This window comes from Mus caroli, unplaced genomic scaffold, assembly GCF_978045245.1.
Source record: "Mus caroli unplaced genomic scaffold, Mus_caroli_1 scaffold_7, whole genome shotgun sequence".
In the NCBI taxonomy this organism is placed as follows: Eukaryota; Metazoa; Chordata; class Mammalia; order Rodentia; family Muridae; genus Mus; species Mus caroli.
Window position 1 is genome coordinate 57,640,935 of NW_028227262.1, and position 27,851 is coordinate 57,668,785.

Consider the following 27,851-nt stretch of genomic DNA (forward strand, 5'->3'; position numbering starts at 1 on the left):
CCCTCTAGATACTTTAGATATGGAGCCCAGGTTTGACTCTCACCTCTGGTTCTTGGGTGGCTGTGAATGACAGCAGGGTTTAGGCATAAGGAATAATCATTAGCTTAGCATCCCTCAGGTGGCTTTTCCTGATCAGGCTTGGACCAGCCAAGCAACCTGTTCAACCTTATTATACCCACTGAGAAACTGGGCAAAGATCTGGAGCACCCCTGAGCCAAAGGGGCCACCTTTGAAGCATCTGCCCTCCCAAGGCACTCTTGGGGTTCTGGGGCCTTGTGGCGGGGGGGGGGGGAAGCAGAGTTCCTTTAAGACAATGGTGGGCGTAACCATGATCAAGCAACTGGGGAGCAGATTGGGCGGCTGCCGGCTTGTGTTTAAGTACATTCCTAAGCTACGGAGGAAGAAATAAAAGTGGTCCTTGTCTGAGAGCCGAAGAGACAGCAATACTGTGGTGTAACTAGGACCAGATGGGCTCTGAGAATTTCCAAAGGCGTTTAGCATATTAGACAAAATAGCCTTGCAGACACACGCCATAACTGTGTCTGGCTGCCTGCATATCAGTTACGGAGACAACAGACAGACCAACAGGCTGTGTCTTGGCTGGAGAATGGAGGGGATCAGCCTCTGATTGGGCCCTGCCCATTCCCCTCTGCCCAGTGTGAGCCCCCTGGCCATGGCCCCCTCACCATAGCCTGAGAACAGCAGAGTCACAATTGTGAAGGGGCTGGAAAGGCTTTGGAAACTGCTTATAGCCAGATTGGTCCAAAGGCCCACATCCTCCACTGATATACTTATTGTGGCATGGGGAGTCTATGTTCTCCAGGGGAACTCTGAGGTAGAGCAAGCATAGCAGCTCTAAGACACCTGGGCTCTTCCACTCTGGCCAGAAGCCCATCCGTGGGTCAGAGCCCACCACTGAGCGGGCATAGGAATAAAAGCCCCTGACATCAGGGGTGCCTCAAAGCCAGACCACTGCATTTGTGATGATTTCCAGGCAGTGCTAGCTATAAGGATGGCCCTCCCACTCCAAACAGGATATTCTTGGTCCATACAGTAAGAACCGAGTCCTTGCAGTGTGGTGTGCCCAGGCGGCCATGAGGGAAAGCCCAGCCTCCGCTTCCCTGAATCAGCCTCCTGTTGTGTTTCTAGTGCCTGCTTGGGGCAAGGCTCCCTGTCTCTCTGGGTCTCAGGTCCCCATCTGCAGATTGTCCTCATTTGCTTTCTGTCACTACAATAAAACAACCTGAGGAAGAGGTTTATTTCAGCTTACAGGCCACACTCATCACCAAGGGAAGTCAGGACAGACACTCGAGGCAAGAACTAAAGCAGAGACCATGGAGGAATGCTGCCGACTGGCTTTCTCAGCCTGCTTTCTCATATGGTGTACGCCCACCTGCCCAGGAGTGGTGCCACACACAATAAGCTGGGCCCGCCCACACCTATAGGCCCGGGAAATTCATCTTCAGATCAGTCTGTTGGGGAAGACTCCTCAGTTGAGTGCCATCTCCCCGCGTGACTTTAGTTTGAACCAAGTTGACAAAAACTAACTAGCATAGAGGTTTAGGGTCTTGTCCTGTGCTTGAGTTGCTTCGGAAACGCAGCAGCTAGAGCCCTGCCCTCAAGAAATACAGAGCATAGTGGGAAGATAGATGCAGTCTATGGCCCAGTACCCAGCACAGGGCCTGGCATCTCTGTACTGAGAGGAGCGAGGGCCAGTGATTTACTGTCAGTGACCTAGGCTGTCCGTGACAGTAAGAGCTGGTGTCCAATGCAGTTTTGGTGCCCAAATGGGTTTGCTCACCCATCAACCTAGCACTTACATGACCCCATTTTACAAATGGGAAAAGTGAGGCACCAAGTGTTCTCTCACTTGTCTGAAGGACTTGAGCCTGCTGCCGCCCACCTGTCATACGCATCCGTTGCTCACCTGCTTCTGAAAGGGAGCCGCTGTCTTAGGACAAGCTGCTGTCTTGGGACAAGCGGTGTGAATGGTGGACTCTGAGTGGGGTGGAAGCGGCACCTGGGGTGAAGGACCTAGGCTGAAGCTTTGCCTGCCTGGTTTCTACCATCAAGTCACACCTGGAAATGAAGGTGCTAACACACCTATATAGGTAGGGACTGGAGTGGGGGTGGAGTGGGGACTGAGGCACAGACAGTGATGGCATTTGCTCACAGTGGTTAAAACCTGAATTCAAACTGGACGGTGGTAGCACACGCCTTTAATCCTAGCACTTGGGAGGCAGAGGCAAGCAGATCTCTGAGTTCAAGGCCAGCCTGGTCTACAGAGTGAGTTCCAGGACAGTCAGGGCTACAGAGAAACCCTGTCTGGGGAGGAGGGGCTGACTTCAAATCCGGGTATGATTTCAGACTCTAATTTCCCTGGGACCACTGAGACTACGGTATCCGGAAAGCGGCTGCCCACTGGGCCAAATGCAGAGACTGTTACTGTCACAACAGGGCTCCCCACTTTCCAGAGGCCAGAGGCCAGGCCCTTGTCCCCAGAGCTGACAGCCTTGCTAACTGCCCAGGCCTCACCCAGCCCCAGGTAAGTTTGAGGCAGGATCTTGACCTGCTCTGTAGCCTGCTGGGTGCCTAGGCTACCAACTGAGAAACAACTCTGCCAATTTCTACATTAAAGAAGTAGAGAGAAAGTAACCTTTCACACACGTTATGATGAAGACACCTCTGGGCACCCTGCAGCTGCCTACTTCATTTCTGGAAAAACATCTGGCTGACAGACAGTTCACTCTTTAGGAACTGGTGTGTTTTCCACACGAACCTTTCAAAAGTGGCAGCCCCCTGCACTCAGATTTGTAACTCCCAGTTCTCCCCAATGCCATCATGACATCCCCCCATCTGGTCTAGACTACAGGGGTGCTGCCACCTGCCTCTCTTATGATGCTGGTACGCTGGGAGATGGTGGGGTCGGAAGAGAGGGTATGAGAAGACTATATTTTGCCAGAGGACCAGCTGTGAACAGGGCACTACATTAGGGTCAGATAACAGGGGTCCATTCCTCTTCCCATGACGGTAACCATGAACCAGTTAACTTTATCTCTGTGTTCTTATCAAAATGGTGCAGATAAGGCTGGGGATGTGGAAGCAGGGTGGTGCCTTCATTCCTATCTTTGAACTCTCTAATAGGTCTATATAAGAATAGACTTGGTGGCCGGGTGTGGTGGCACACGCCTTTAATCCCAGCACTCGGGAGGCAGAGGCAGGCAGATTTCTGAGTTCGAGCCCAGCCTGGTCTACAAAGTGAGTTCCAGGACAGCCAGGACTACACAGAGAAACCCTGTCTCGGAAAAAAAAAAAAAAAAAAAAAGAATAGACTTGGTGTACCATTAGGGCCTCTATAGCTGGGCTCTACAGTTCCTACCCCATAGGAAGGAAGAGTTGACTCCAAGGGGGAGATCCCTTTTCTCAGTCTCACTGCCTGGTAGTCCTGTGCGTGTCTATGGCGATGAGGCCGAGGAAGCCACACATAGGCAGCACATACTTAGTGCCAGGCCCTGCTTGCCACCTGCATCGTCCTCGCAGGCACACACAGAGCTTCTGCAGCCCTGCCAGCTTAGAATGAAGACCCACCAAGTCGGCTGAAGAAGAGAGGCTTCGAGAGCCCTGGCCCCACCACCAGGACCAAGTCAACAGGACTTTGCAGGTCATAAGCGAGGCTCTAAACCTGCCCAACCCCTGGGCACAGAGGGCTCCACCTCACAAGCTGTGGTGGGGTGGGGGTGGGTGTCCCAGGATCTTACAGTCACATGTAGGCATGGCATCCAAACTGCTGTGAGCTGAGGGAGCCAAGGACTGATGGCTTTCCAGGTTCTCTCTCCCCAGGGCCCAGGGCCTCCAGCCAGTTTCCTTCACTCTTGACCAGCCTCTGCAAATGTCCACATTCTCCTAGGATTGCTTCCTTTTAAGTCCTTCTCTCACTCTCTCTTCCTCCCTCCCTCCCTCCCTCTCTCCTCTCTCTCTCTCTCTCTCTCTCTCTCTCTCTCTCTCTCTCTCTCTCAAAACTGAGCTCTTTTGTAGCCAAGGATGGTTTAGAACTCACCGTAAAGTCCAGGTTTACTTTGCATTGTCAAATAATCCTTCAGCCCCCCGAGTGCTGGACCTGTAACCCCAATGATTTTGTATTTTGTTTACTTCCAGACAAGCTCTCCTGTAGCCCAGCCTGGCTTCACACAAGCTTGGTTTGTAGCCCAGGATGATCTTGAACTTCTGGTGCTTCTGTCTCCAGCTTGAGTTCTGAGATTACAGGCATGTGCAACCATCCTCATTCTGTGCGATGCTGGGAATGGAGCCTAGGGACTCCACCAACTGAGCTTCACCCCAGCCCTCCCCTGGGATAATGATAAGACAGGTATGTCCATGGGCCTCACAGAGAAAGGAGCTTCAGTTGGGGAAATGCCTCCACGAAATCCAGCTGTAAGGCATTTTCTCAATTAGTGATCAAGCAGGAAAGGCCCTTTGTGGGTGGGAATTACCCTTTGTGGCTGGTAGTCTTGGGTTCTATAAGAAAGCAGGCTGAGCAAGCCAGTAAGAAACATCCCTCCATGGCTCTGCATCAGCTCTTGCTTCCTGACCTGCTTGAGTTCCAGTCCTGACTTCCTTCAGTGATGAACAGTAACGTGGAAGTGGAAGCTGAATAAACCCTTTCCTCCCCAACTTGCTTCTTGGTCATGATGTTTGTGCAGGAATAGAAACCCTGACTAAGACAGTTGGTAAATGCTGCTAGGTGCGGCAGAACTCATGCTGTGTCTTATGCAGAGGTATCTGGACAAGTCTTTTCATAGCTTCCATTACACGAATGAGATAGCTTGCAAACTACTTGAGCTGAGACTTTGGTTCTGATCCTCATTCTTCCACTTCAGCGCTTTTATCAAAGAGCTCTCTCCTTCCTACTCCCTTTTCTGTATCTATAAAATGGGTACACAATGGCTCTAACTCCAGAGTGCGAGGTGGCTGTTGAGGTTTGGTCTGTTGCTATGTATTGTAATGCTAAATTTAGTATCCCAAGGTCTAGTCACCTCAATATGAGTGAACTCTCACATATGTCAGCTTTTGTTGTGAAAACCTTGCTCCTTAATTTAAAGCCACTGGTTGAATAAAGATGCCACAGCCTGTAGCTGGGCAGAAGAGAGGTAGGCGGGGCTTTGGTTCCCAGGCTTGGGGGGCGTCTGAGGCAGAGTTGAGGAGGGGAGAGTAGGAAGAAGGAAGAAGGTGCCATGGAGTAGGTGAATCATGGGCACATGGCCATAAGGGCCAGCTTTTGGAGGAGAGGGCCAGGAGGAACATAGCAAGTAATATCTCGGGATTACTGAGAGGGATAGCACAGAGGGTTCATATCTGCCCAACTCTGGTGCTTTAAAGCTTATTATAAAGGTTTTGTGACTTTTATTTGGGAACTAAATGATCCAGGGTAAGCAGAAAGTAATTTGAATATGCTTGGGCCAGGGAGTGGCACTATTAGGTGTGGCCTTGTTGGAGGAAGTGTGTCACTGTACGAGTGGGTTTGAGACCCTCTTTAGCTGCCCTTGAAGGACAGCTTACTCCTGGCTGCCTTGAGATCTAGATGCAGAGCTCTTCGCTCCTTCTCCAGTGCCATGTCTGCTGGACACTGCCAGGCTTCCTGCCATGATGATAATGGACTGAACCTCTGAACCTATAAGCCTGCCCCAACTAAATGTTGTCCTTTATAAGAATTGCCTTGGTCATGGTGTCTCTCCACAGCAATGGAAACCCTAAGACACCTCCAAATAATTCTTACCACAACAGGAGGCTCTCAGGTAAATCCAGACATGACAGACTAGTGCCTGGCACCTTGTGCAGTTCTGTCAATGGCAGCCTCTGCCATGTGCTCACACCCTCCTGTCCCCTTAGCATTTCAACACAGATCACATCCACCTGTGCCATTGGGACACACGCACCCACCCACACACCCACACACCCACACACATAGTCACTCTGATAAGCTGACAAGTTTCTGTCGTCCCTACCTGCCTGGAGACCCACCTGGGACAACACATCCCCCTGTGTTCCAACTGCTTCACAGAGCTGTATGATCCCCCCCCCTCCAACCTACTGCCCTGGCTGGACTCCTCACTTTCCCAGATCCCAACCCCAGGTGATCTTATTGCCAAGACACCTACCATACCTCCTTTGACTGGTAAGTGCCCCACCCCCAGCCCTGTACCCCACCCCAAGCCCTGCACCCCAGCAAAGGATGAGCCTCACACTTGCACAGCTGATAGAACAGGGTTGCAACCTTGCTCATTACTCAGAGACTTGTGTTGATCAGGGGCAAACTCCTCATCCTCCTTCTGGGGCCTCAGTTTCCTTATCTGCTAAAATGGGAATTGTGCTATCCTCAGACCCTTGACGATGGAAAGCAACAACAACCACCACCACTCATCTTGGGCAGCCGCCCTGGTTAAGTGTCTGGATTGGTGAATTTTGAATCTTTATTTCCAGTGGTCCTCAGGAGGCAGGTCTGTCTACCTCAGAACACACAGCAACAGCCTGGAGCCTGAATGGCACTCAGACAAACTCCACAATGACAAAACTGTGCTGTCACCACTCCCCAATGTCCTGGGAGGTACCTCCAGTTAGAAGCAGAGAGGCCATGGCAGAGAGGTGTGGCGCTGCACTATTAGTACTGTGGGGTTTGGTCCAGGTCAGTGGTTTAGACAACTGGTGACTCTGGCATCCTCCCGACTCCAGCAGAGGGAGTATGAAGGACACTATGAAGGCTGTGGGAATACCCCACATGGTAATGAATATGAGTCCTGTAGTTGGGGCAGATCCAGGGCAGGAGGAAACCCAGCTGGCCCACATCCTCTTACCCCTGTGCCTTTGGTTATGCTGCCAATCTCTGGCTAGGGGTGGCTGCTTTCCTGCCTACATCACGGAGGGCCCTAGCTGTCCCTTCAGGGTTGAATGGCCAGAGGGCAGGTAGACCTTGGGGCCACAGACAAAGATGAAAATTGGGCACTTTGGGTGAGCCCAATGGAGATTGTAGCTCACTTAAGGTCTGTGGGGCCACTGTACCTAGATGTTACCTTCGCTGCCCTCCCTCTAGCAAGCCCCACCTAGGACTAGCTTGGCCACCAGCCTCCATCTCATTCCTGTCTGCAGGGCCTTGCTGTCTCTCCATCCTGGTCAGCAGACCCTTAAAAACTCCAGTTTGGAGGGTCACTCCTGAGCTAAACACTCATCCCAAACGTGTTTCCATGCTGAACAGAGGAGATAAGTTGGGGGCCTTGGGCATCCTCAATATTCAACCCCATCATCATAGGGGGGCTTGGAAAAACAGGTCTGTCTGGACCTTGACTTATTGAGGGGAACCCAAACAGGAGAATCCCAGCTTCCTTCCTTAGGCCTTCAAATCCATACCAGGACTACTACCTGTTAGCTGAGAACCCAGTGCCCCCTGGAGGCTGGCTATGGAAACTTTCCTCAGACCCACGGGCACCAACGTCCAGAGGGACCTCCCCAGACTGAAGTGAGGAAGTAAGCCAACCAGGTCAGGGAGGGCCCTTCTTCTGGCTAATATGGACTGCAAACGACTCTACTCCAGAGGCCCCTCCCTGTGGCTGGAGCTAAACTGTCCTCCCTGACTCTTGATGGCCTGCCTGCTTCCCACATGGGCTCCTCCCTGGGACTCAGCTCTTCCACCCCAAGGCCCAGAGACCCTTGGGCACCTGGTGGGGAGTGGAGGAGCGGCCAGCAAGGCTGGCTCCTGCTCTTCCTGCCCCTCCACGCTCACTGGCAGCTGTCTTCACAGCAACAAACACAGGCGGGTGGGCGGGTGGATGGGGTGGGGGGCAGGTATGACAATGTTCTGTGAGTAGCCGTCAAGGCACAGCACAGGAAAGCAGGGGGATGCCCGAGTTCTGTGCCGAGACGCAGGGAAACTCAGGCCCAATGAGCCCCAGGTCATGCAAGTTGAGGATGGAGTCGGCGATAATACGGGCTGTGCGCTTCTGGTACCCACCCGAGGTCACCATGAGGATGGGTATATCGTGGGCTCGGACCACGCGGAAAACCACTTCATCCCTCTTCACAATGCCCTGTGGGAAGACAGGGAGGGTGAATTCAGATAGGCCCGAGTTCCCGTGGTATCAAAAAGTACTACTGCAAGTCTAGCCCTGACGTGGACTGCTGTTGCTTTTGGCATCTCCTCCAGACATAAGGCTGCCCATATTTTCTAATTTTTCTTTAATTTTTTTTCGGTTTTTCTTCCGAGACAGGGTTTCTCTGGGTAGCCCTGACTGTCCTGGAACTCACTTTGTAGACCAGGCTGGCCTCGAACTCAGAAATCCGCCTGCCTCTGCCTCCCAAGTGCTGGGATTAAAGGCATGCGCCACCACCGCCCGGCCATATTTTCTAATTTTGCCAACCATCAGAGCACGGCTTTCCTGCTCTACACGGGCCAGGACACACAGCTTGGCAGATAGACAAATTCCTAAAAATGACCCCCCTGGGGGCATGATGTGCCCCTGGGCTGATAGATACATGTCCTAGGTGGCCCTAGGGTCCCTATGGCTTGAATATGAAATGTCCCCCACAGGGTCACACGTGTTTGAACACTTGCTCCCTGGCTGGTGGTGCTGTCTGGGAAGATCCTAGATCTTTTTGGCAGAGCCTGCTAGAAAGTACATCACGTTTTATACCTAGGCCCCACTTCCTGTTCTCTTTCTGCTTCCTGTGTACAGACCAAATATGGTCTCTCTGCTTCCTGCCTACCCCACCAGGCCCATGTCCCTGCTACTATGTCTTCCCTGCCGTGAATAATTCCACTCCTTCAGGAACTGTGAGTTAAAATGAGCCCTTTGCTCCGAGCTGCCACGATTAGCAGAGGACTCTCTTCCAGCAATAGAAAGATGACTGACATGTGGTCGGACTGTGGCCAGGCTACATGCAAATCCCCAGGTGACCCCTGTGCTAGGACATACCGCTGGGCTGATGGACAGCCCCCCGAGGCGGTCTCCCTCCAGCACGTCCGTGCCCGCGTTGTACACCACCACGTCAGGCAGGTGCTCCTGGAGGGACCTCCTGACATTCCTCTCCACCTTCTCCAGATATTCCTCATCTTCTGTGCCCCACTCCAATTCCACCTTCCGCCTGATGGCCTCTGGGAGGGAGACACAAACAGTCCGGAGTACAAAGCGGGGAAACTGAGGCAGAGGATGGCATCGATGCGGGGACTTTTCGAAACCCGCAACAGGACTGACTCCATCTCAGCCTGGCCTCTCCCTGCATCAAAGCTGAGTGGCGAAGGGGCATCCATGGGAGGACAGATGATTAAAGCTGAAACTTTATCCCTGAGGGCCTAAGGACCCTATCCTTGAGACCTACCAACACTGAACACCCCACATATCCAAGCCCAGGCTCTAAATAGTTCAGTCAGCTTAGGCAGAGTCAGCAGTGGCCAACCTCACCACCTGTGCCTACACGGCCCTGCCATGTTTTCATCAGGAGGTCCATCTGTTGAAGGCTTGGTTCCCAGCCCATGGTACTACTGTATGATGCTGCTACTGATGACTGGACCTTTAAGAGGTGGAGCCACTTAAGAGGTGGAGAAAGTGATGCAACTTGACAGTGATATATCAAGACCATGCCCCGAATGTGTCTCTGCCTCCGGTCATCATGAGATGAGAAGGTTTCCTACCAACATGTAGCTGTGGTACCCTGTAACATGATAAGCCGAGTGCAACAGGACCTACTGAACAGAGACCGGAACCTTAAAGCCATGGGCCAAGGCAAACTCTCCTCCTCTCAAGTTGTCAGCCAGCTCCAATCTAAGGCTGCTGCTGACCTCAGTAGTGATTCCATGGTACTGGCTTCTTCAAAAGAATCCTACATACTCTGTCAGAGAGACAGAAAGCTGACTGAGACCCTACTGCCAGTGGGGCAGGCGAGTTGCTGATTTCAAACTTGGTCTCAGAGCCTCTGGGTTATGCTTGAGTCCATTTCTGCTGGTTTGTTTTTAAACATTTTATTATATTTTAATTTGCTTTGTATTTTAATTATACATATATGGGAGTGTGTTTATTAATACAGTGCCTGCAGAGACCAGAAGAGGGTATCAGATCCCCTGGAGCTGGAATCATAGGTGGTTTTGGGCCACCTGATATGGGAGCTGGGACTTAAACTCAGCTACTTTTAAACTGAGCATTTTTCCCCCAGCCTTCATTTTTGGCACGAGGTTATGGAGTATCGCTGTGACAGATTTTAGGACTATTATGTTAACATTTGAAGTTGGGGGTGGAAAAGCCACTGAGTGTGGAGAACCTGGAAGATAAAAACATTGAAAGCAGTGCAGACAATGTAGGCCTGGGCTGTGACGTTTCATGGGGAATCTTAGGCTCTATCAATGGCCACTCGCGTGCTGTTCTGTATTGAGAACCTGTGGTTCTGGTAAGCTGAGGGGAAGAGTCAGCTGTGACTAACAAGAGGCCAATGACACTGAAATAAAACTCTTGTTTTTCTGGGACATCTGACACTAGTCAGGTGGGACTGAGAATTAGTGATCATTAAGAAAAGACCAGCATTGTTAAGGCAAAATTCTGGCAAGTGTCTCCTCAGGGCCAACACACAGGCAAGGATGCAGAGGAGGCCAAGAACATTTGCTGTGCTGGAAGCCAAGTTCTGTAATGTGTAAGAGTCTCCCACATGGTACTGGTTTTGAAGGTATGAAGGGGATATGGAGAAAAGTTGAGGCTTGACACCCAGTGGTGGGATTAGAGACCCTAAGAGAGGACAGGGAGGCGATTAGCAAAGGTGCACCCACTATAGACTCCAGAAATGTGAAGATCCTAGTACCATGGGATGACCAGCAAGGTCAGCAACAGCTGTGAAGTGGAGTTGGCATGAGCCTAGGACACAAGATATACTGCAGAGGCTGGGAATGGGAAATGGAGCAGGCCCATCACAGCCCAGAGAATCGTGGGTGGGTCCCAGATGTTGAGCACTGGACTTTTTACACTGTTGCTTTGGTTAGATTGTGATTGTGCACTGGCTCTGGTTCTTCCTGCGAAGAGTTTTTTAAAAGTGTTTATTCTGATCTTGTAAGAACCCCGTTATCAGACTTTGGATATTTTAGAGAAACTTTGAACTTTGAAAGATATTTTAAATGTTTTAAAGAGACTGGACTTTTATAGTACTTTTATAGTGATTTTTAAAGACTAGAACTTTTAAAGGTTGGAATGTTTGATACTGTGAATCAAACATACCATCCTGGGGACAAATGGGAGAGGAAGGCTATGGTTGAATAGTAATTTTTGTCCATTACATTGACAACAAGGGGGGCAACTGTGTTGTATTTTATGGGTGGTATCACCCCTGGGTAGGTGGTCCTAGGGTTTAAGAAAAGAAACTGAGCATGTCAGGAGGAGCCAGCCAGTGAGCAGCATTCTTTTACGGCTTCTGCTTCACTTCTTACCAAGTTCCTTCCCTGACTCCCCTCATAATGAACTATATCTAGGCCATAAGCTGAAATAAACTTTTTCTTCCTCAGGTTGCTTTTAGTCATGGTGTTTCATCACAGCAATAGAAATCTAACCAAGGCACAAATCCTTTCTTCTGCCATCTTTATGTTTTCTATTGCAACCTTGCTCTGTGTCTGTCTGTCTGTCTGTCTGTCTGTCTGTCTGTCTCTCTCTCTCTCTCTCTCTCTCCCTCTCCCTCTCCCTCTCCCTCTCCCTCTCCCTCTCCCTCTCTCCCTCTCCCTCTCCCTCTCCCTCTCCCTCTCCCTCTCCCTCCCTCCCTCCCTCCCTCTGAGGTCCAGTGACTCCCTTAGGTCCCCATGTGCTCGTGGGTATAGCAGGAGCACTTGGTGGGAACACTACAGATAAAGGAGTGGCATAGCCATACCCACCAGGTACACACTGAGGACAGAGGTTGGGATAAACTTACCTTTAGCAAAGCGATCCCCAGGGTAGATGTGGCGGTTGTAAACATCCATGATGTATACTCGCTTGTCACCCATGAAGTCTCGCTCATGCCCATTGCCCTATGCACAGACACAACTGTCACTGCAGGTAGCTGCTCTCAGGATGGGGCAGGGGCTGGGGGTGGGGAACCCTAACCACCACTGGAACTGCCTCCTGCTCTGTCAGGTGGCTTGACCTTAGGGATCTAGTGTCACACAGCTGACAAGCAGCAGAGCCAGGCACGCTCCAGACATGACCCCATAGCCTCTTCCAGAACCTGCAGTGTGGCCAACCCTGTCTCTCACCCTCTCTGCGAAACAGGGCAAGATCTGGCCTTGCTTGGTACCCTCTTGGCGCTGCAGGGGCATCGGTGGGATTGGGACATGGAGAACAAACTGCAAAAGGTTGTATATGTGAGACTTGGTTTACCTGGAGCTGAGTAAGGGGACAGAGTAGTTGAGCCTTATGAAGAGCTCCTGCCTGGTATATGAGTGGTCAGCAGGAGGCAGTGAGACCAAGGGTCTCAAGGACAGAGCTGAGCTACCAGGGACATGGGAAGGCGAGTCTCTCACCAAAGGAAGGCTCTGGAGCCTGGGCTCCTGCAGAGTGCTCACCTGGTGGGCATCGAGATCAATGATGGTGGCTCTGGAGATGCCTTCCACGCGTTCAAACAGGAACTGACAGGGAGGGAAGATGTGTGAGGACCTGACAGGTCAGAGGACCCAACCCTTTGGGGACTAAGGGAAGGGGTTGAGGGGTCAGGAGGACAATGGATAAGACATCACTTTCCCAGGTGTGCTGGGGTGCTAGGAGAAATTCGGGGAGCAGTGGAGGGTGGGGAGGGGAGGGAAGGCTGGGGGCAGGGAGTGTATACTATGGCCTGAAGGTTAAGTGATCAGGTTGTGGGTCCCCTGGGGAATGTGGGGTTGATGATTAGCCCCACAGTGTTAGAATTTAACTCCCCAAGCTTTGCTTCATTCTATAATGCTAAATCCTGATGCCTCTTCCTCCACTAGGAGACCCCTTCCCTGCTCCCCTCTAAGTTCTAACAGCCAGGTCTGCTGACAGCCTGTCTACATGCCTGTAAGAACAGAGGCTCCATCAGCCTGGCACCCAGCATGAGACTCGGCAGAGAGCACATTGGGGGCTCAGGGGTCCCACAGACCCACAGAGTGGGCAAGCTCCCTTCACTCAGCTTCCTTAGAGTGAGGCTCAGGGTTCAGTGAGGGAGGAGCAAGTGAAGGAGCTGGGTCCAGATTAGGACATGAAATCGACACCAGCTATGCAGAGCTCTGCTGTCACCAGGATCCTAACTTGTCCCTGCCTCACTCCTGTCCACTTCAGCCACACCCTTCTTCATACCCAAGGTCCTGAAACCTGCCTGTCCCTCTAACCACACCTACTCCTAGCACTGGGGAGGCTGTGATGGCTCCCCCCTGCCACAGACACCTTCTAGTGGCTGGAATGTGCCAGGTCCAGTTTGGCCAGGAAGACCCTCCCCACTGTGAGCCCACCTCCCTCCCCTAGAGTGTGTGGTAAGCTATGGGGTGATGCGGTCTTTAGAGGTAAGGTACCACAGGTTCAGAGACACACCTTGATAGCCAGTGTGATGTCTGCATAGGCACAGAAGCCCCCACCACGGTCACTGGAGCAGTGGTGGAAGCCACCACCTGCAGAAAGCCAGACAGTGGTGTTGGTCAGAACCAGGTCTAGGTGCTCCTCCCTACCAAACCCCTCCTGTTGGAATTCCAGGTTGGCCAAGTGAACAGAACACCTGGGCATGTCATCAAATCCAGGCCAAGAGGTAGCTCGACGCCATAACCACCTCACCCCACAGTAAAAGACACTTTTCAGGGAAACCCAGCCATGTCCGTGGCCAGCTGAGCTGCCCTGGGGTTCCCACACCAGGAAAGGAGCAGCATTAGCAGGCTTGCTTTGGACCCAGATTTTCCCTGTAGTGGACAGAGATGACTAGGAACAGTACCCTATGCTGACCACAGCTATCCATGCCATGCCAAACTCTGAGACATAGTCTGCATGTAGTTTTTGCTTTGGACCAGAGGGCTGCTGTTGCCTGTCTTCTGCTAAAATGGCTAGTAAGCTGCTACTGCTCCCGTATCCCTGGAGACCCTGGGTTATAAGAACCTTCTGAAATGGAGGTCCAAAACTATCCCCACCCTGACAGTGTGAGGTTGGGGCTGTGCAGATAAAGAACTTGCCTCTTCCAATCACTGGGGACCCCTAACAGGGCACCCAGCTTGCCTCTCTATAGGCCAGAAGAGAATTCCATCTTCACTAGTACCTTTTACAGGTGGCTCAGAGAGGACCAACAACATGCCCAGAAAATATAACAAGAAAACAGTTAGCAGCACCATTAGTGAAATCCAGGCTTCATTAGGACCTAGAGGCTCAGTTAACCAGGCCCTAGTTTCCATGACAGGACTATCACTGAGGTCCTCCATGAACCAGGAACTATGCTACAGACACACACGGCATAAATTACCCATGTGCCTATGTAACTGGGTATCCTAATACCATGGCTATGCCAGGTCTAATTGGGTACCTGGCAATGCAAGCAGGAAGAGTCATGGCCCCTGGCCATGTGGAGTTCACAAAAAGGGATCCTCTAGGGTCCTGCACAAGCCAGCAGCTTCTTCATATGACAACTACGCAACAGCAAAGGAAAGGCTGCTAGGAAAAAGGTTCTTCAACTGTCAAGGACTGTGAAGACAGACTGCAGAGACCACACAGAACCAGAAAGCACTGGTCCCCAGAACCCCTGATGTGGCACTTAGCCTGGGCCTATCCCCTCGTCCATGACCAAGCCCTGTCCACTGGCCTAGTCCCCAGAAAGATGGACCCTTTCAGGAGAGGCACGTGGAGGCAACTAATTCCACACAGACATGCCCAGGAACCTACCTGAGGGACGGCACAGGCTCTCTGGGTGGAAGAGAACTCCCTGTCATTGGAAATATATAAATGTTGGGTGGGGACATTCTCACAACAAATATCTCACAGAGGATAGAGGTACCCGTGGGGCCTACACAGGAACAAAAAGGCTGTATACTACTCCAGGCTACTCGGCTGGCTCTGAGGGCTTTCCTGTCCCTCTGTCCCCACACCCTTTCCACCTCCACCAGGACAGCCAGACATTCTGAAGCTCCAGCACTCACCAACATTGATGGCCCAGCCTCGCTCCACAGCCAGCTTCCCTGCCTTTGGAGACAAGCAGAGGGTAGGAGTTCAAGCCTCATCCTGAGGCAGACATGTACACATTCAGTATAAGCTCTGGGGCAGGAATAGGCCACAGGTAGAATGAGGCAGCACCTCGCTCCTCAACAGACCAGTGGCAACCAGGGGGAAAACCCAACTGCCCAAGTGGGGAAGGGTCAGGAGTAGCCCTCCCAGTTTTACGGGGAAAACAACCAGATATTCAAGTGAGGTGAGCTGAGGATTCACATGGCTTTCTGAATGCAAAAGAGATAGTCTGCTTGTGGAAATACCGCAAGCTGGTGGGCGCAATCCTGCAGGCATTTGGGGGAATGGCAATACAAAACTTGGTAGTGCCAGAGTGCTGTGACCATGGCTGGGACAGACCTCATTGATTCTGACACAAAGTGTGCCCACACTACCAGACCCCCAGCAGTGAGTAGCACTACTGTAGAATATATGTTTGCTGGGTTGCAAATGCAGTAACTCAAATTGTTATTGGATGGGACAAGTCCCTACAGGGCAAAGTGGCGTAGGGGCCTAGAGCTGCACACCCCACCCTGCCTACCATGATGGTGCCTCCAGTCTGGGTCCGCAGGGGCCTCAGCACCTTCCTCTGCACAAGGAAGTTGGGAAGAAAGATGACCGGGGGGATCTCAGTGATGGTAGCCACCACAAAGGACCACTGTGGAAAGAGACATGGAAGTCAAACTTGATGCCAAGGCCTGGGCATGGTGGCTCCCCTCTCGTTCTTGGGAAGTGACAGCTGGGGGCCACCTTTGAGTCCTAGCTTTGTTCTTGGGAAGTGACAGCTGGGGGCCACCTTTGAGTCCTAGCTTTGTGCTTGGGCACAGTGAAGTTGATGGCAGCCTTCTGAGGCACTCTTCTGCCCTCTTGTGTCTAGAATAAGTACTGCAGGCTGTGCTGAGACTGCTCCCCACAGCCAGAGCCTTGTCTCTGAGGCCAAGTGTCGGTCAGCATGAGACAGTCAGGTAGGCTTGGGGTCCTGACCTGTGCTGGGACACTTGAAGACAAGGCTAACAAGCCAGAAGGTGCTATGAATGACAGAGAAGTACCAGTCTTCTCGGGAAGGGAGAGGGCCTCGTGGAGAAGGCAATGCTTACAAAAGGTAAACAGTGAACCAGAGTCCCCCAGATGCAGGCTTTAGGCCAAAGACGCAATGTAGGGCAAGGGATTGAGCTCAGGAATGTCAGAAGCTAGACAGGGCAGGGAAAGGAAGCATTCTGTGGTCTTCTGCGGTTCAGGACCTGGTCTGCTAGCAAAGGTTCACACCATACTGTCAGGGCAGTATAGAGGAAGAAGAAGGAAAGCCAGAACTAAAAACTAAAATAACAGGGACTCCCTGAGCCCCATCTCCATCTGATGTGAGTATTTTGTTATTTTCCCTGCATTTCCAATCTTGACTCTGTTCCTTTCTGCTCAGTTCTGCAGAGGCAGGTTTTGATGTATCTAGCTCCCTCTGCTGCCCCTTGCTCTTTTTGTTGGAGACATCAATATTTCTACATATCCCTGGATGATCTGGTACTATGTAGACCAGATTGACCTCCAACTCAGAGACATCGGCCTTTGCCTCCTGAATGCTGTGATTAAATTATGCACTACATTTATACCCTGCCAGTTCTACCTTTATAGAGAGCGGTTCCATGCTCTCACCAGGGGACTGCTTCTTGGACAAGATCCATGAGGACTCCAGGCCCGTGTGTAAATGGAATCATATTTCCATGGAACCTGAGCACATCCTCCTGCATATATCATGCATACATTGCTTATAGCATGGGACAGATTACCACACTGAGAGAAGTTTATGCCACAGTTTAGGGAGCAATACAAGAAATGTGTATGTTAAGATGGATGCATTATTGATTTAAGAATATTCTCCCTCTGGTTGGTTAGACCTGAGAACAAAGGGCCCAAATATATAAGCCTGTACTTATGAGCCGGTTAGACCTGAGAACAAAGGGCCCAAATATATAAGCCTGTACTTATGAGCCAGTCTTGAGCTAAAGGTAGTGTGGTAGTACATGCCTGTCATCCCACCTTGGGACGTGGAGGCCGATGACTTTGGAGTCTAAGGCCAGCCCTGGCTACACAAGACCCTGCCTCAAAGAAACAAAACAAACAAAACATGTGTGTTTAATGAGAATTCCATGCCTCAGTTACTTCAGGCATATTTCAAGTGCTGGCCAGACACTGAGGCTGGTGGTTGGATGGAGCTGAACTAGGATGTGCCACGACAGCTTTGTCAGGCAGCACTGCTCTGGGGGGGGGGGGGGAACTGTTGGTCATCAAATAAAACACTGGTGCAAGGTAGGAGTGGGTTGTGACTAGACTCTGGAGGAAGAGGAAGAAAGGGATTTGGCAGGGTGGTCCATAGGGCATGGTAATTACAGTGGTCAGAGAGAATGAATGTATGGCCTCACAGTGGCACAGGCCAGGGTAGTTACAGTTACAGTAGTCAGAGGGAGCTGATGTAGGGCCTCACAGTGACACTGATACTGGAGGGTGAAAAGCAGAAGACAGAGCAGCTGAGAAGGCCCCCCCTCTGTGTGTGGGAGGGGTGGGGGGACAACAAGGGACAGATAAAGATTATCTGGGATGTGCAGCAGGTTGCCAGGGGACAGCCCAGATGAGTAGGTAGGACCCACCCAGAATGCCCTGTGACAAACTTGGGAGGGGCAAGGGCTCTGAGCTGGGACAGGGCTCTCAAGTCCCCTCTGGGCTCTGCCTCAGTTGTGTGACTTTGCATGCAGCTGTTTCCCTCTGTGCCTGCCTCCTTGTCTGCAAATTGGGGTCTGAAATGAGGGTGTAACAGTGAAAGCCTGCTGAAGGGGCCCTGCTGAAGGGGCCCTCCTGAAGAGGCCTGTCATTACCTCCTTAAAACACAGCCCTAGCTGCCCAGAAGACTATCATAGACTTGCACACAGCTACCAGAACGCCTGTGTCACCATCCAAGGATGCACCGCATCTGTGGCCATCCCCTTCAGAGGTACACTGGTACTACCAATCCTTAATCTAAAGTAACACTGTGGGGCCTAGAGGCCAGTGCCTGTAAACCCACCGGCTTAGGAGGTTGAGGATAAAGATCATGAGCTCACACCAACTTTGTCTCAAATTTAAAGTATTTTTTAAATTTAAATTTTAAAGAGGGGGAGATGGATGATGTAGTTTAGTAATTGCGTGCCTGCCTGAGATTAGACAGACAAACCAACCTAAACTCTCAGGGATCCCTGGGCTCCGTCACTTTTCTTACACCACCAAGCAAGTGAATCCAATGCTTTGTTCTGGGGGCCGCAGGCTCCTGATCTGATGTCCTCTTGAGCTCTCTACTGCTTCTATCTGCTATATGTTCTTTATTTTTGCTTGCTATGAACTTTAATAAACTCATTCATTTGAAATCCACATGGCTATGCTAGACATTTTCTTGGTACAAAACCAGTGTATACCGCCCCCCCCCCAAATAAGCAAAATTAGGTATTGAAACAGGCGTGCATGGGCATACCCATAGCAACACAACTGCCAATCATTAAAATGGGAGAAATAGCCCATGTGTGCACAAGCTAATGGACAGACAGACAAGATGTGGTATACCACATGGTGGAATATTATGCATCCATGAAGAGGAATGTGTCGGGGGTGGTATGTGGCTTCCTGGCAAAGCACTTGCCCTGCATACTAGAGCTCTCAATCCCAGCCACTGGGGAAGAAAAATGCATGGTACCTGCTCAATATGCTGTGTGGTGAGGCAAACCAGATGCCAAAGCTCACACACTGATTTCATCTGTATTGAGTCAAGTACAAAGTACATGAGTCTGTGGAGTCACAGTAAGTGGGCGGAGACCAGGCAGAGGGCAGGCAATAGCAGGGAGCAAGCAGCTCTGTGGGATCAGGTTTCCTTTCAGGGTGGCAGGAACAGCTATAGGTCGTGACATCACATGGATGAATGATGGAGACGCTGCTGAGCCTTAAGATGGTGGATTGTGAAATATGTAATTAACCACATTCTTTAAAGGGGAGATGGGCCTCTTGGAAGATGGGAAGAACTGACTAAGTCAAAGACCCAGGTTTCCATCCTCTCCAGCCTCTCCCATCTCCTGCCCTCTGGGTGTCCTGAGGTCAGTCTCCTTCCCTCCCACAGGGCCTTTGCACTTGTAGCCCATGCTTAGACTGTCCCTCCCTCACTCCCACCCTTCAGGCCTGCTGGCCTCACTGTCCTCCACACCCTTTTTTGCTGTCCCCCTTTCTGCAGGCGTTTGGCACATGTTCAGCAAGTTACATTTCTTCTTTGCTCTCCGCTGGAGAGGGACTTGGTCTCTGGTTCCATCCCTCCTCTGTAGGACTCAAAACAATGTGCACGCTGGTTATGAACTTGCTGACCGAGCTCAGGGACAGACGTCGGGAGCCACCCAGCTCTGACCTGCTCCCAGGGACAGGGCCCTAGAGTTCACAGCAAGTAAAGACCAGTGCTGATGTTGCCAAGATTCCAGTCTTAATGGGTCCAGCCCTAAGCTGTACACACAGTAGGTGCTCCTGCATCAATGTTGTCTCTCTCTTTTGGGGGCCCTGGTCACTGGGATGGGAGTCTGCAACACTACAGGTGTGTGGGAGAGAGCAGATGAGGCAGCAGGGGGCCGGGAGGGAGGATGGTACATGTAGTGGATGGTTTTGTGTGTCAACTTGACACAGGCTGGAGTTATCACAGAGAAAGGAGCTTTAAGTTGGGGAAATGCCTCCATGAGATCCACCTGTGGGGCATTTTCTCAATTAGTGATCAAGGTTGAAGGTCCCTTGTGGGTGGTGCCATCCTTGGGCTAGTAGTGTTGGGTTCTATAAGAAAGCAAGCTGAGCAAGCCAGGGGAAGCAAGCCAGTAAAGAACATCCCTCCATGGCCTCTGCATCAGCTCCTGCTTCCTGACCTGCTTAAGTTCCAGTCCTGACTTTCTTTGGTGATGAACAACGATGTGGAAACGTAAGCTGAATAAACCCTTTCCTCCCCAACTGCTTCTTGGGCATGATGTTTGTGCAGGAATAGAAACCCTAAGACAGTACACAACACCCACAGAAAGACCCAAGAACCACCACTGTGGGAACCCTAGAGACCTGCCAGACACCATTTGGCATGTCCCCAGAGAGGAAAGGGACAGACAGAGCAGACATGGGGTGGGGGAGGTGTGCCCAAGCTGTGCATTAGATAGGTCCCACCTGAGCGGCAACAGCACCCCCCCATCACTCCCCCTCCTCCCCCCAGCAAACCTGGTCATGGTACTCAGGATAAAACTCATGTCTCCTCCTCAGCTGGCCAGACTCCCTGTGGCCTGGCCACACAAGACCTGGTATATTATAAAAGTTACGTTTCTCCCTTTGATCTGGCTCCCACGGAGTTCTGAGCCAAGCGTCCTCATGGTGAGCAGCTATGTGTTTTGCTGATATAGCTGAGCCCCCCCCCCCAACTTCTGTTCTTTTCTGTTTGGGAATCACAGACTACACTGCTTCCAGATTTGGGAAACACCTGCCCTGTAAGTTTCCCATAAGGTTTTGTAAATGGGCGGAATCCTAGTAAATATCCCCCCAGCCTCTGCCTCATCCCAGACCCACTCTGTTTTGGTCTCTCCCTGCCAAACTCAGAGCATCCTCCCCCTGCCTTCCCCTCCCCCCCTGACTCCTGGCCAGGCGGTTGCTGTGGACTAATCACGCATGTCTGGGCCCCAGGAAACCAGGGCAGCCAGGCACTGGGCTTCCAGCCAGTGCCTCACACCTCTCTCCTGGGAGCCAGGTCTCAGCGTCTTCCTGGCAATCTTTCCCAAGCTCACTGCCATGGCCCATCTAGAATTCTCAGAGCTCAGACCATGGGGAAAGAGGCAGCAGCTGTGGCCCTGGTCCTGAATAGATGCCTGCAAGGGCCCTCCCCATGCTTAACACCACCAGGCGAGCAGGTACAGACTACTTCTGAGCCAAGGTCTTTCCAGACAGAGTGAAGCAGCCTGTTGACTTCTGCCATCTGTGGAGTCCTGAAGCCTTGGGCTCTGACAGGAAACATGGGGCCCAGAAACTCCCATTCTCTGAGGCAGAGAATCAATGGCACCCTGATGCAGTTCCAGCCAGCGCAGACTGGAAACCATGCCCTCCTCCCAACATCAACCTGTCACATAAAGATTTACCAAAGACCTTGACTTCCAATAGGAGTTTACAGTCTTCTGTGCAAAGAGGCCACGGGCAGACAGTGGTAGCCCAGCGTGGCCTACAGTTGGGATTTTAAAGCTTACAGTTAGCACATTCAGAATCAGGGTAGGGGCTAGGGTTGGGGCTCAGGGGTAGGGTGCTTGCCTAACATGCTCAATCCCAATAATCATAAAAACTAAAAACAAACAAACAAACAACAACAACAAAAAATCCCGAAAAGTCCAAAGCAAAAAAAAAAAAATTAGGAAAAAAAAAGAAAGAAATCCGAGAATATCATTTAATAAGCAGCATTCTGGCTTCTCTTGATAAAGCAGGTCCTGTAGTCTGGGCCCAACAGTGCGGCAACCAACCACACGGCCCATATGGGAGGGGAAGATCTTCTGCAGCCCCCCCCAAGACGCCTCCATCTGCCCCCACCACCCCCTTTATGTTCCCTTCCGGACCCTGGGGCATTTCAAACCCATTTTGCCCAAGAGTTTTCATTTACAGGGAAACCTTGGAATAGCATCTCAGGCCACTACAAACACAGGACAGAATAAGGTGGCGGAGTGGACAGGACAAGGGCTAATGTCCCCTCCCACTGAAGGGATGCCAGCAGCAGCGGCCTTTAAGCCCTGTCCAGAGCATAGGCTGAAGGCCACCAATATGCCAAAGCCTCTAAGGGGTTCTGTCTGCACATACCCTTAAAATGGGGAGCTAACTACCCACAGAGATCTCTTCTTAGCGGCCTCTCTTCATCTTAAGAACCTCCCCTGTGCTAGGGACAGGCCTAGGTACTCCTAGGGCTGAGCTGCTCCTCCTTCTGCCCCTGCTCCCGGCCACGGCCCACAGATCCCTGTACTGTACCTTCAGCTCGTTGAGATAGCGCCTCGTGTGCACCACCAGCAGGTCCTCCTCCGAGGCCTCCCGAGCCTCCACCAGCATGCCATCGGACAGCAGCTTCTCTTCTGGAACCACAGAGCAAGACCCTGCTTCCTTTCCAGCTCTCAAAGTAGGCCCAGCCCCTAGGCCTGCCCTTGGGCTGCAGGCTAGCCTCTGGCAGCCCCTCAGCACACAGTGAACTTGTGGGTATGCTGAGAATGGCTGTCTCCCTAGGCCAGTGTGGTCAGCGGTTAGGCCCTCTGTCCAAGGGGGTTGAACTTGAAACACACAGCAGTCTCCATATTTTCTGTGCTGCTGACAGCCACCAGGTGAACTCAGGTACAACTGGATGACTTCCAGGAGCAAACAGCACAAAGAATAGCAATGTTCTCAAGGTAGAAAAAGCTCTTCAGAGCAACTCTCCCTCCACAGGTGGCTCAGGATGGTGTGGCCTTTCTCTGCCTGAACCAAAGGAGAGCAGTGGCCCACAGGCAGCAGAAGCCAGAACTGAACAACTGCTGTTTTCAGAGCCTTGTCTTCCTGCCGCGCCGCGACCTTCTATTTATGGCAAGTGAAAGTGCCTTTCCCCATGTTGATGACATGGGTTTCCTTTTAAAACAAAGTTTTAAAAATTCCCAAAGCTCATTTAAAACTATGCAGTAAGTATAGGAGTAGGTGGTATAGGGGGCATCGGGGTGTCTGAGTGGCTTGCAGAGTCTGGTTTCTGTATAGGGCTGCCAAAGATTCATTTCATTTTTATAAAAGAAACTGAGGCTGAGAGCAGACATCCCCCCACAGGACGGTGAGACTGGGCCATGATGCTCTGGTTCTAGAGAAATCACAAGCTAGGGTCTATTTTCAATGAGTCATGCTCAGAAGCCAACCGGTCCCATCCACATCTATACGCAGGTCCAGGCAGGGGCTCCCTCCCACAGCCTCCCAAGGCCTCCGACACCTCCAGACTCAGCCAGGGCGCCCAAGGAGCCTGCCCTGTGGTCCTGCCTCCCATCCTTACTCATTCTCAGAGGCACAGGAGTAAGAGGGGCTGGCTGCTCACCCCCAGCTGAGGGGGATGAAGAACCCTTCTGTTGTGCCACTGAAAGAGGCCAGATGGGGGCAGAGGGCACCAGCAGGAAACCATTTGTGCAGGCAACAGACGTGCAAGGCTAGCATCCCAGGCTTATACACCACACATCACCTGTGTGTGCTTTCTAGTCCATGACTTCCTTTGGATGTTCAGGCAGGTCCCTACAGCGAAGGGGGAAGCTGTACCACTTGCCGTAGATAGGAGGTCCCCCGAGGAATGAAAACAAACCCAACAGAAACAGCTATGTTATTAATGTCTAATTTGATCCTATTTTCTGCACGATGCAGACCTGGGAGCTTGCTCTAGATTTTTAGGAAGGGAAAAAGGGATCTAACTGGAGGGAATACAAGACAGGTCCCATCTTGCTTAGTAGCCTGCCTGGAAAGACCTTTTAACAGCAAGGCAGAAGGTAGTAGGCAGTCTGGGGGCTGAAATCAGATAAGGATGGGATGAACACAGGGATGGAAGAGGCAGATGTAGATCTGAGGGGATGATGAGGATGGGGAGAAGGAAAAAATGGAGAAGGTAGACGCAGGTCTGAGGAGATGGTATGGCTAGGGAAATGGAGGAGACACGTGCTAGTCTGGGGGGGGGCAGCTCTTACCTTTCAGGAAGTTGATCACCTTGCCCCATTTCCCAGCATCAAAGGGGTGCAGCTTCTCCAAGCCCATGAAGGTGATGTTGTAACGTGGTGAGTACACGATGGGCCAGCGTTTCTCTGGTACATGCTGGTACAGCTGTGTTGCGTGAGGCCTTCAACGTGCAGAAGAGACACACATATGGACGACAGCCTCCTTGTGGAAAGCAGTGTTCCCCTCCCCACTCACACCAGGTCACTTAACAACCAAAAGGAATGAAAACAGCTCCTTCCTGAACCCTGGCTGGCTCTGATTAAATCAGCTTCCAACACAGTCCTCACAGCGGCTCTGGGGACCAGGTGTGCCCAAGGTCACATGCCAGTGCCAGGTGTATTCAGGAGTACTGGTGCCAAGGCCCAAGGCCTGCACGGGGGAAGGCGGGGTGTATGGTGTAGGGGCTGGAATGTGGCTGTCTCACGAGTTAGCTCACACATCTGTGAAGCTGGGAACAAAATGCGCTGGGGGGGGGGGGGCTGCGTAGACCGCGATTGCAGGAGGCTGTGCCCTCGTCGCAGCCCTGCAGCCCACCGCGGTGCCCTGCAAAGGGGAAACCCACCGTTCGTCCGCACGGTCACCCAGCCCGCCCCCAGCTGTCCCGCCGTGCCCACGGGGATCCCCAGGACCCATGCTTGGCCCCACGCGCGACCCCGCACACTCACATCCCGCAGCCTGCCCTGCCTGCTCTGGACGCCACTCCGCACCGGGAGGGGTGGGAGGGGTGCAAGAGGCAGGGCCTACGCAGAACACACGCCTCCATGGCGCTGGGAGCTGGAGGTGGAGCTCTGGCCTACAGCTGCGTCACAGACAACCGGACCGGCGCCGGCCAAGGAGAAGCACCCAATGGAGTGCTGCCTGGAGGGCGTGGTCATGCGCAGCTCCGCCCGCATTCCCAGGGTAGAAATAACCAGACACTTGCTTAGGTGATGTGACCACGGGCTTCTCTGCACTATGTGGTGGTGGTGGTGGGTCTGTTCTGGGCATACCAGCCCAGCTATATGTTCTTTCCTGCGGTGCATCCCTCCATTCCTGTACCATCTGTGGCTATTTCACCATGGTATAAACAGTCCCCCACTTATCATAAAATGCCTTGAACCTGTTTCCCTACTGTAGAACAGGTCTGGTGATCCTATTTTTAGGATCCAGTTGTGAATATCTGAACATATCTCCTGTCTCCATTCCCCCTACACCCTGACCCTGGAAGCTGACCGACAGCTGGGGCCCCAACAATGGAGGCCAGAAGAAGAGACAATAGGCCCCTGTTAACCCAGCTGTCTTCCTCAACCAAACAGAAGCAGCTGACCAGAGAAGCAGCCAGGAACTAATATGGCAGCTGGGAGCCCAGGGGCCACAGGGTGATGTGAAGGGAAAGGGCAACGTTTTTTGTTGTTGTTTTGTTTTGTTAGGGCATGAGGCAGCATGCCACCGGGTGTATGTGAAGATCAAAAGTCAGCTCTGGTCAGACAAGTTTTTCCCTCCACCTTTGTGTAGGTTCTAAGGATTGAACTCGGGCTCTCTGGCATGAACACCAACAGTATGTATTTGCCAGCCAAGTCTGATCGTGGGCTGACAGTTTGGAAGAATGCCTCTGATGTGCCTACTGCTAGGTAATTTTCAGAAAACAGGACATAAATTCTGAAAGATGCTGAGAAAAACTGTCCGTAGGAGTGTGAGCTCAGTCAGGAGTTACGGCCCCAGCCATGGGTAGTGGGGCTGACCCAGAGGAGACACTGCCTTCAGTTCAGGGGACAAAAGGCAATTTCTTGTTCTTAGAGGTTTGGGAGCGTTCCCATATCATGTGGCCTGGCCTATGTGTTAGGAGTTACAGACTTTGAACCATAGTAGATAAGACAGTGGCGTTATGATTTAAAGTTGCTATAGACTTAGGCAGTTAGAAGAAATAGCATTCGCTTGTTACAAACCGGGAGGGGGGTCTTCCTGATTCCTTTGGTATAATGAGGCTTAAGCCTATATTCAGCCCAGCCTGGGCTATCTGCCAGCACCCTAGTCTTGGAAGGTTGAATCTGTTTGCTGGGCTTTCAGTGCTAGGAGATGATGTTGACTGTGCACCTTCTGGGGAAGCTGAGAGACTTCAAAGATAACATCAGCTCTTACTGAGTGCCGTCATTAAGACAGAGCTAAGTCAGTCCCCAGAGCCTCATTCACAGTGAACTCTAAACACCCTGGAAGGCAAGTTTTATACAAGAGAAACTGAGGCAAAAAGAAAGAAAGAAAGATGAAATCACTTGCCCAAGTATTAGGGGTGCGAATAAATGTGCAAAACTTAGGACAAAAACACACAGAAAGACACAAACATATTAGACTGCCAGAGAGGCTGGTCTCATCTCGGGGGACTTGTTCTGAGGCTTAGGAACCTGCACACGTGAACGTCAGGCTGGGAGAATGAGTCTGAGCACGCAGCTAGGAGCTGAGGCCCAAGAGAGCAGATTTAGTCTGAGAGTATGAACTAAGTTTGGTTTCTGTGGCTGAGGAGAAGGGTAATCTGAGGAACACTGGAGATTGTCAATCGATTCAAGACACTCACAGCAGGCTGACCCACCTGTCTGCATGGCCACAGGTGTGAGAATGAGCTGTGTGATTTGAGAGGTTCAATTTGGGGGGCTCTCGGTTACAGCGTTCTAGCACATCTGTTAAGACTCTGCAACAGGGCCACAGCTGTGCACACAGTCGACAAAGCAGGAAGCCCCAGCCAAGCCCAAGGGCTAGTGGGAGAAAACAAGCATTTACTTTTCAAAACACATATTGGTTTTTGCCTTTGTGTTTGTCTAGGTACCACGTGCATGCAATGTCCACGGAAGCCAGACAAGAACATCAGATCCCCTGGAATTGGAGTGACAGATAGTTGTGAGCCATCGTGTGGATGCTAGGAATTGAACTCCAGGTCTTCTGCAAGAGCAACAAGTGCTCTTACCCACCAAGTCCTCTCTCCAGCTCTCAGAAGGGGCACATCTGTAAAAAGGATACAAAAATCAGAATTTCTACACGTCGTATTATTGCAAAGTGTACAAGCTGAGGCTCTGAGACCCGGGTTCACAGGAGTCACAGAAGGCTGCTTCAAAGAGGTGGCTTTTCACTTTAAGCAATGTATTTTTACAATGTCATCATGATAAGACCCTGACTTACTGAACATTTTATGTTTATTATCCTTTCCCTTTCACATCATTCATATTATCTCTTAATTAAAAATGAGCAAGAGATGCAGATGTAGTTCTGTGGCATGGTAGAGCACTGGACTTAGCTCTGGGCTTGATACCAGCAGCACCACCACCACCACCACCACCACCACCACCACCACCACCACCACCACCACCATCACCACTACAACCGCCCCTTCAATCTGAGTACGGAATTTTCTGTGCAATATATAAGAGGTAGGGGTTGCAGGGGCTCCCATACGGAGTTTTCTGACAGCCGCCAAACTCAAGCAAGGCTTAAGGCACTGCTGATTGACAGCCCGCCCTCCCCAGACTGAACTGACAAGAGTGCCAGATACACCTGAGGCAGGGAAGCAGGCTGCAGATCCTCAAGGATCACACTGTTGCCCTAGCAACATCACCATAGCAACGGCAGCAACGATTGGCTCTTGGACATTGCCGCAGTTTTCTGGTGCAAAGGTGATCAGAGCATTTCTATAGCAACCAGAAACTGAGGGAGCTAGGTTTGACAGCTCAGTGCCCACTTCCTTAACATCATGGTGAGGGACGTGGGGCCTGTCGACCTAATTAAGAACATCTTCAAGTATGGGAAGGCTTTCTCTTTCTCCTCGCCTGGTTGACAGCTGTACCCTGATTGGCCCCCATTTTGTATCTTGTTTGCGAGTACATGCATTCAGCCAATCGGAGCTCAGTTGGCCCTGTTGCTGTGTGGAGGAACTCTGGAGGGGCTAGTTTCTCCTTGAAG

At 51.5% G+C, this 27,851-nt stretch overlaps 1 protein-coding gene across 1 annotated transcript; it reads right to left on the reverse strand.

Annotated features, from left to right (window-relative positions):
- Positions 1-6,453: 6,453 nt before the first annotated feature.
- Positions 6,454-24,731, reverse strand: Hdac11 (histone deacetylase 11). Its single transcript, XM_085840294.1, has 10 exons — positions 24,593-24,731; positions 23,900-24,048; positions 22,194-22,294; positions 15,718-15,834; positions 15,113-15,155; positions 13,533-13,609; positions 12,554-12,616; positions 11,923-12,019; positions 8,961-9,139; positions 6,454-8,075 (listed from the first exon to the last, which is right to left on the reverse strand). Exons 1-10 carry the CDS (start codon positions 24,688-24,690, stop codon positions 7,860-7,862), a joined length of 1,140 nt encoding a protein of 379 aa, XP_085696420.1. The 5' UTR covers positions 24,691-24,731; the 3' UTR covers positions 6,454-7,859.
- Between the last annotated feature and the right edge of the window lie 3,120 nt (positions 24,732-27,851).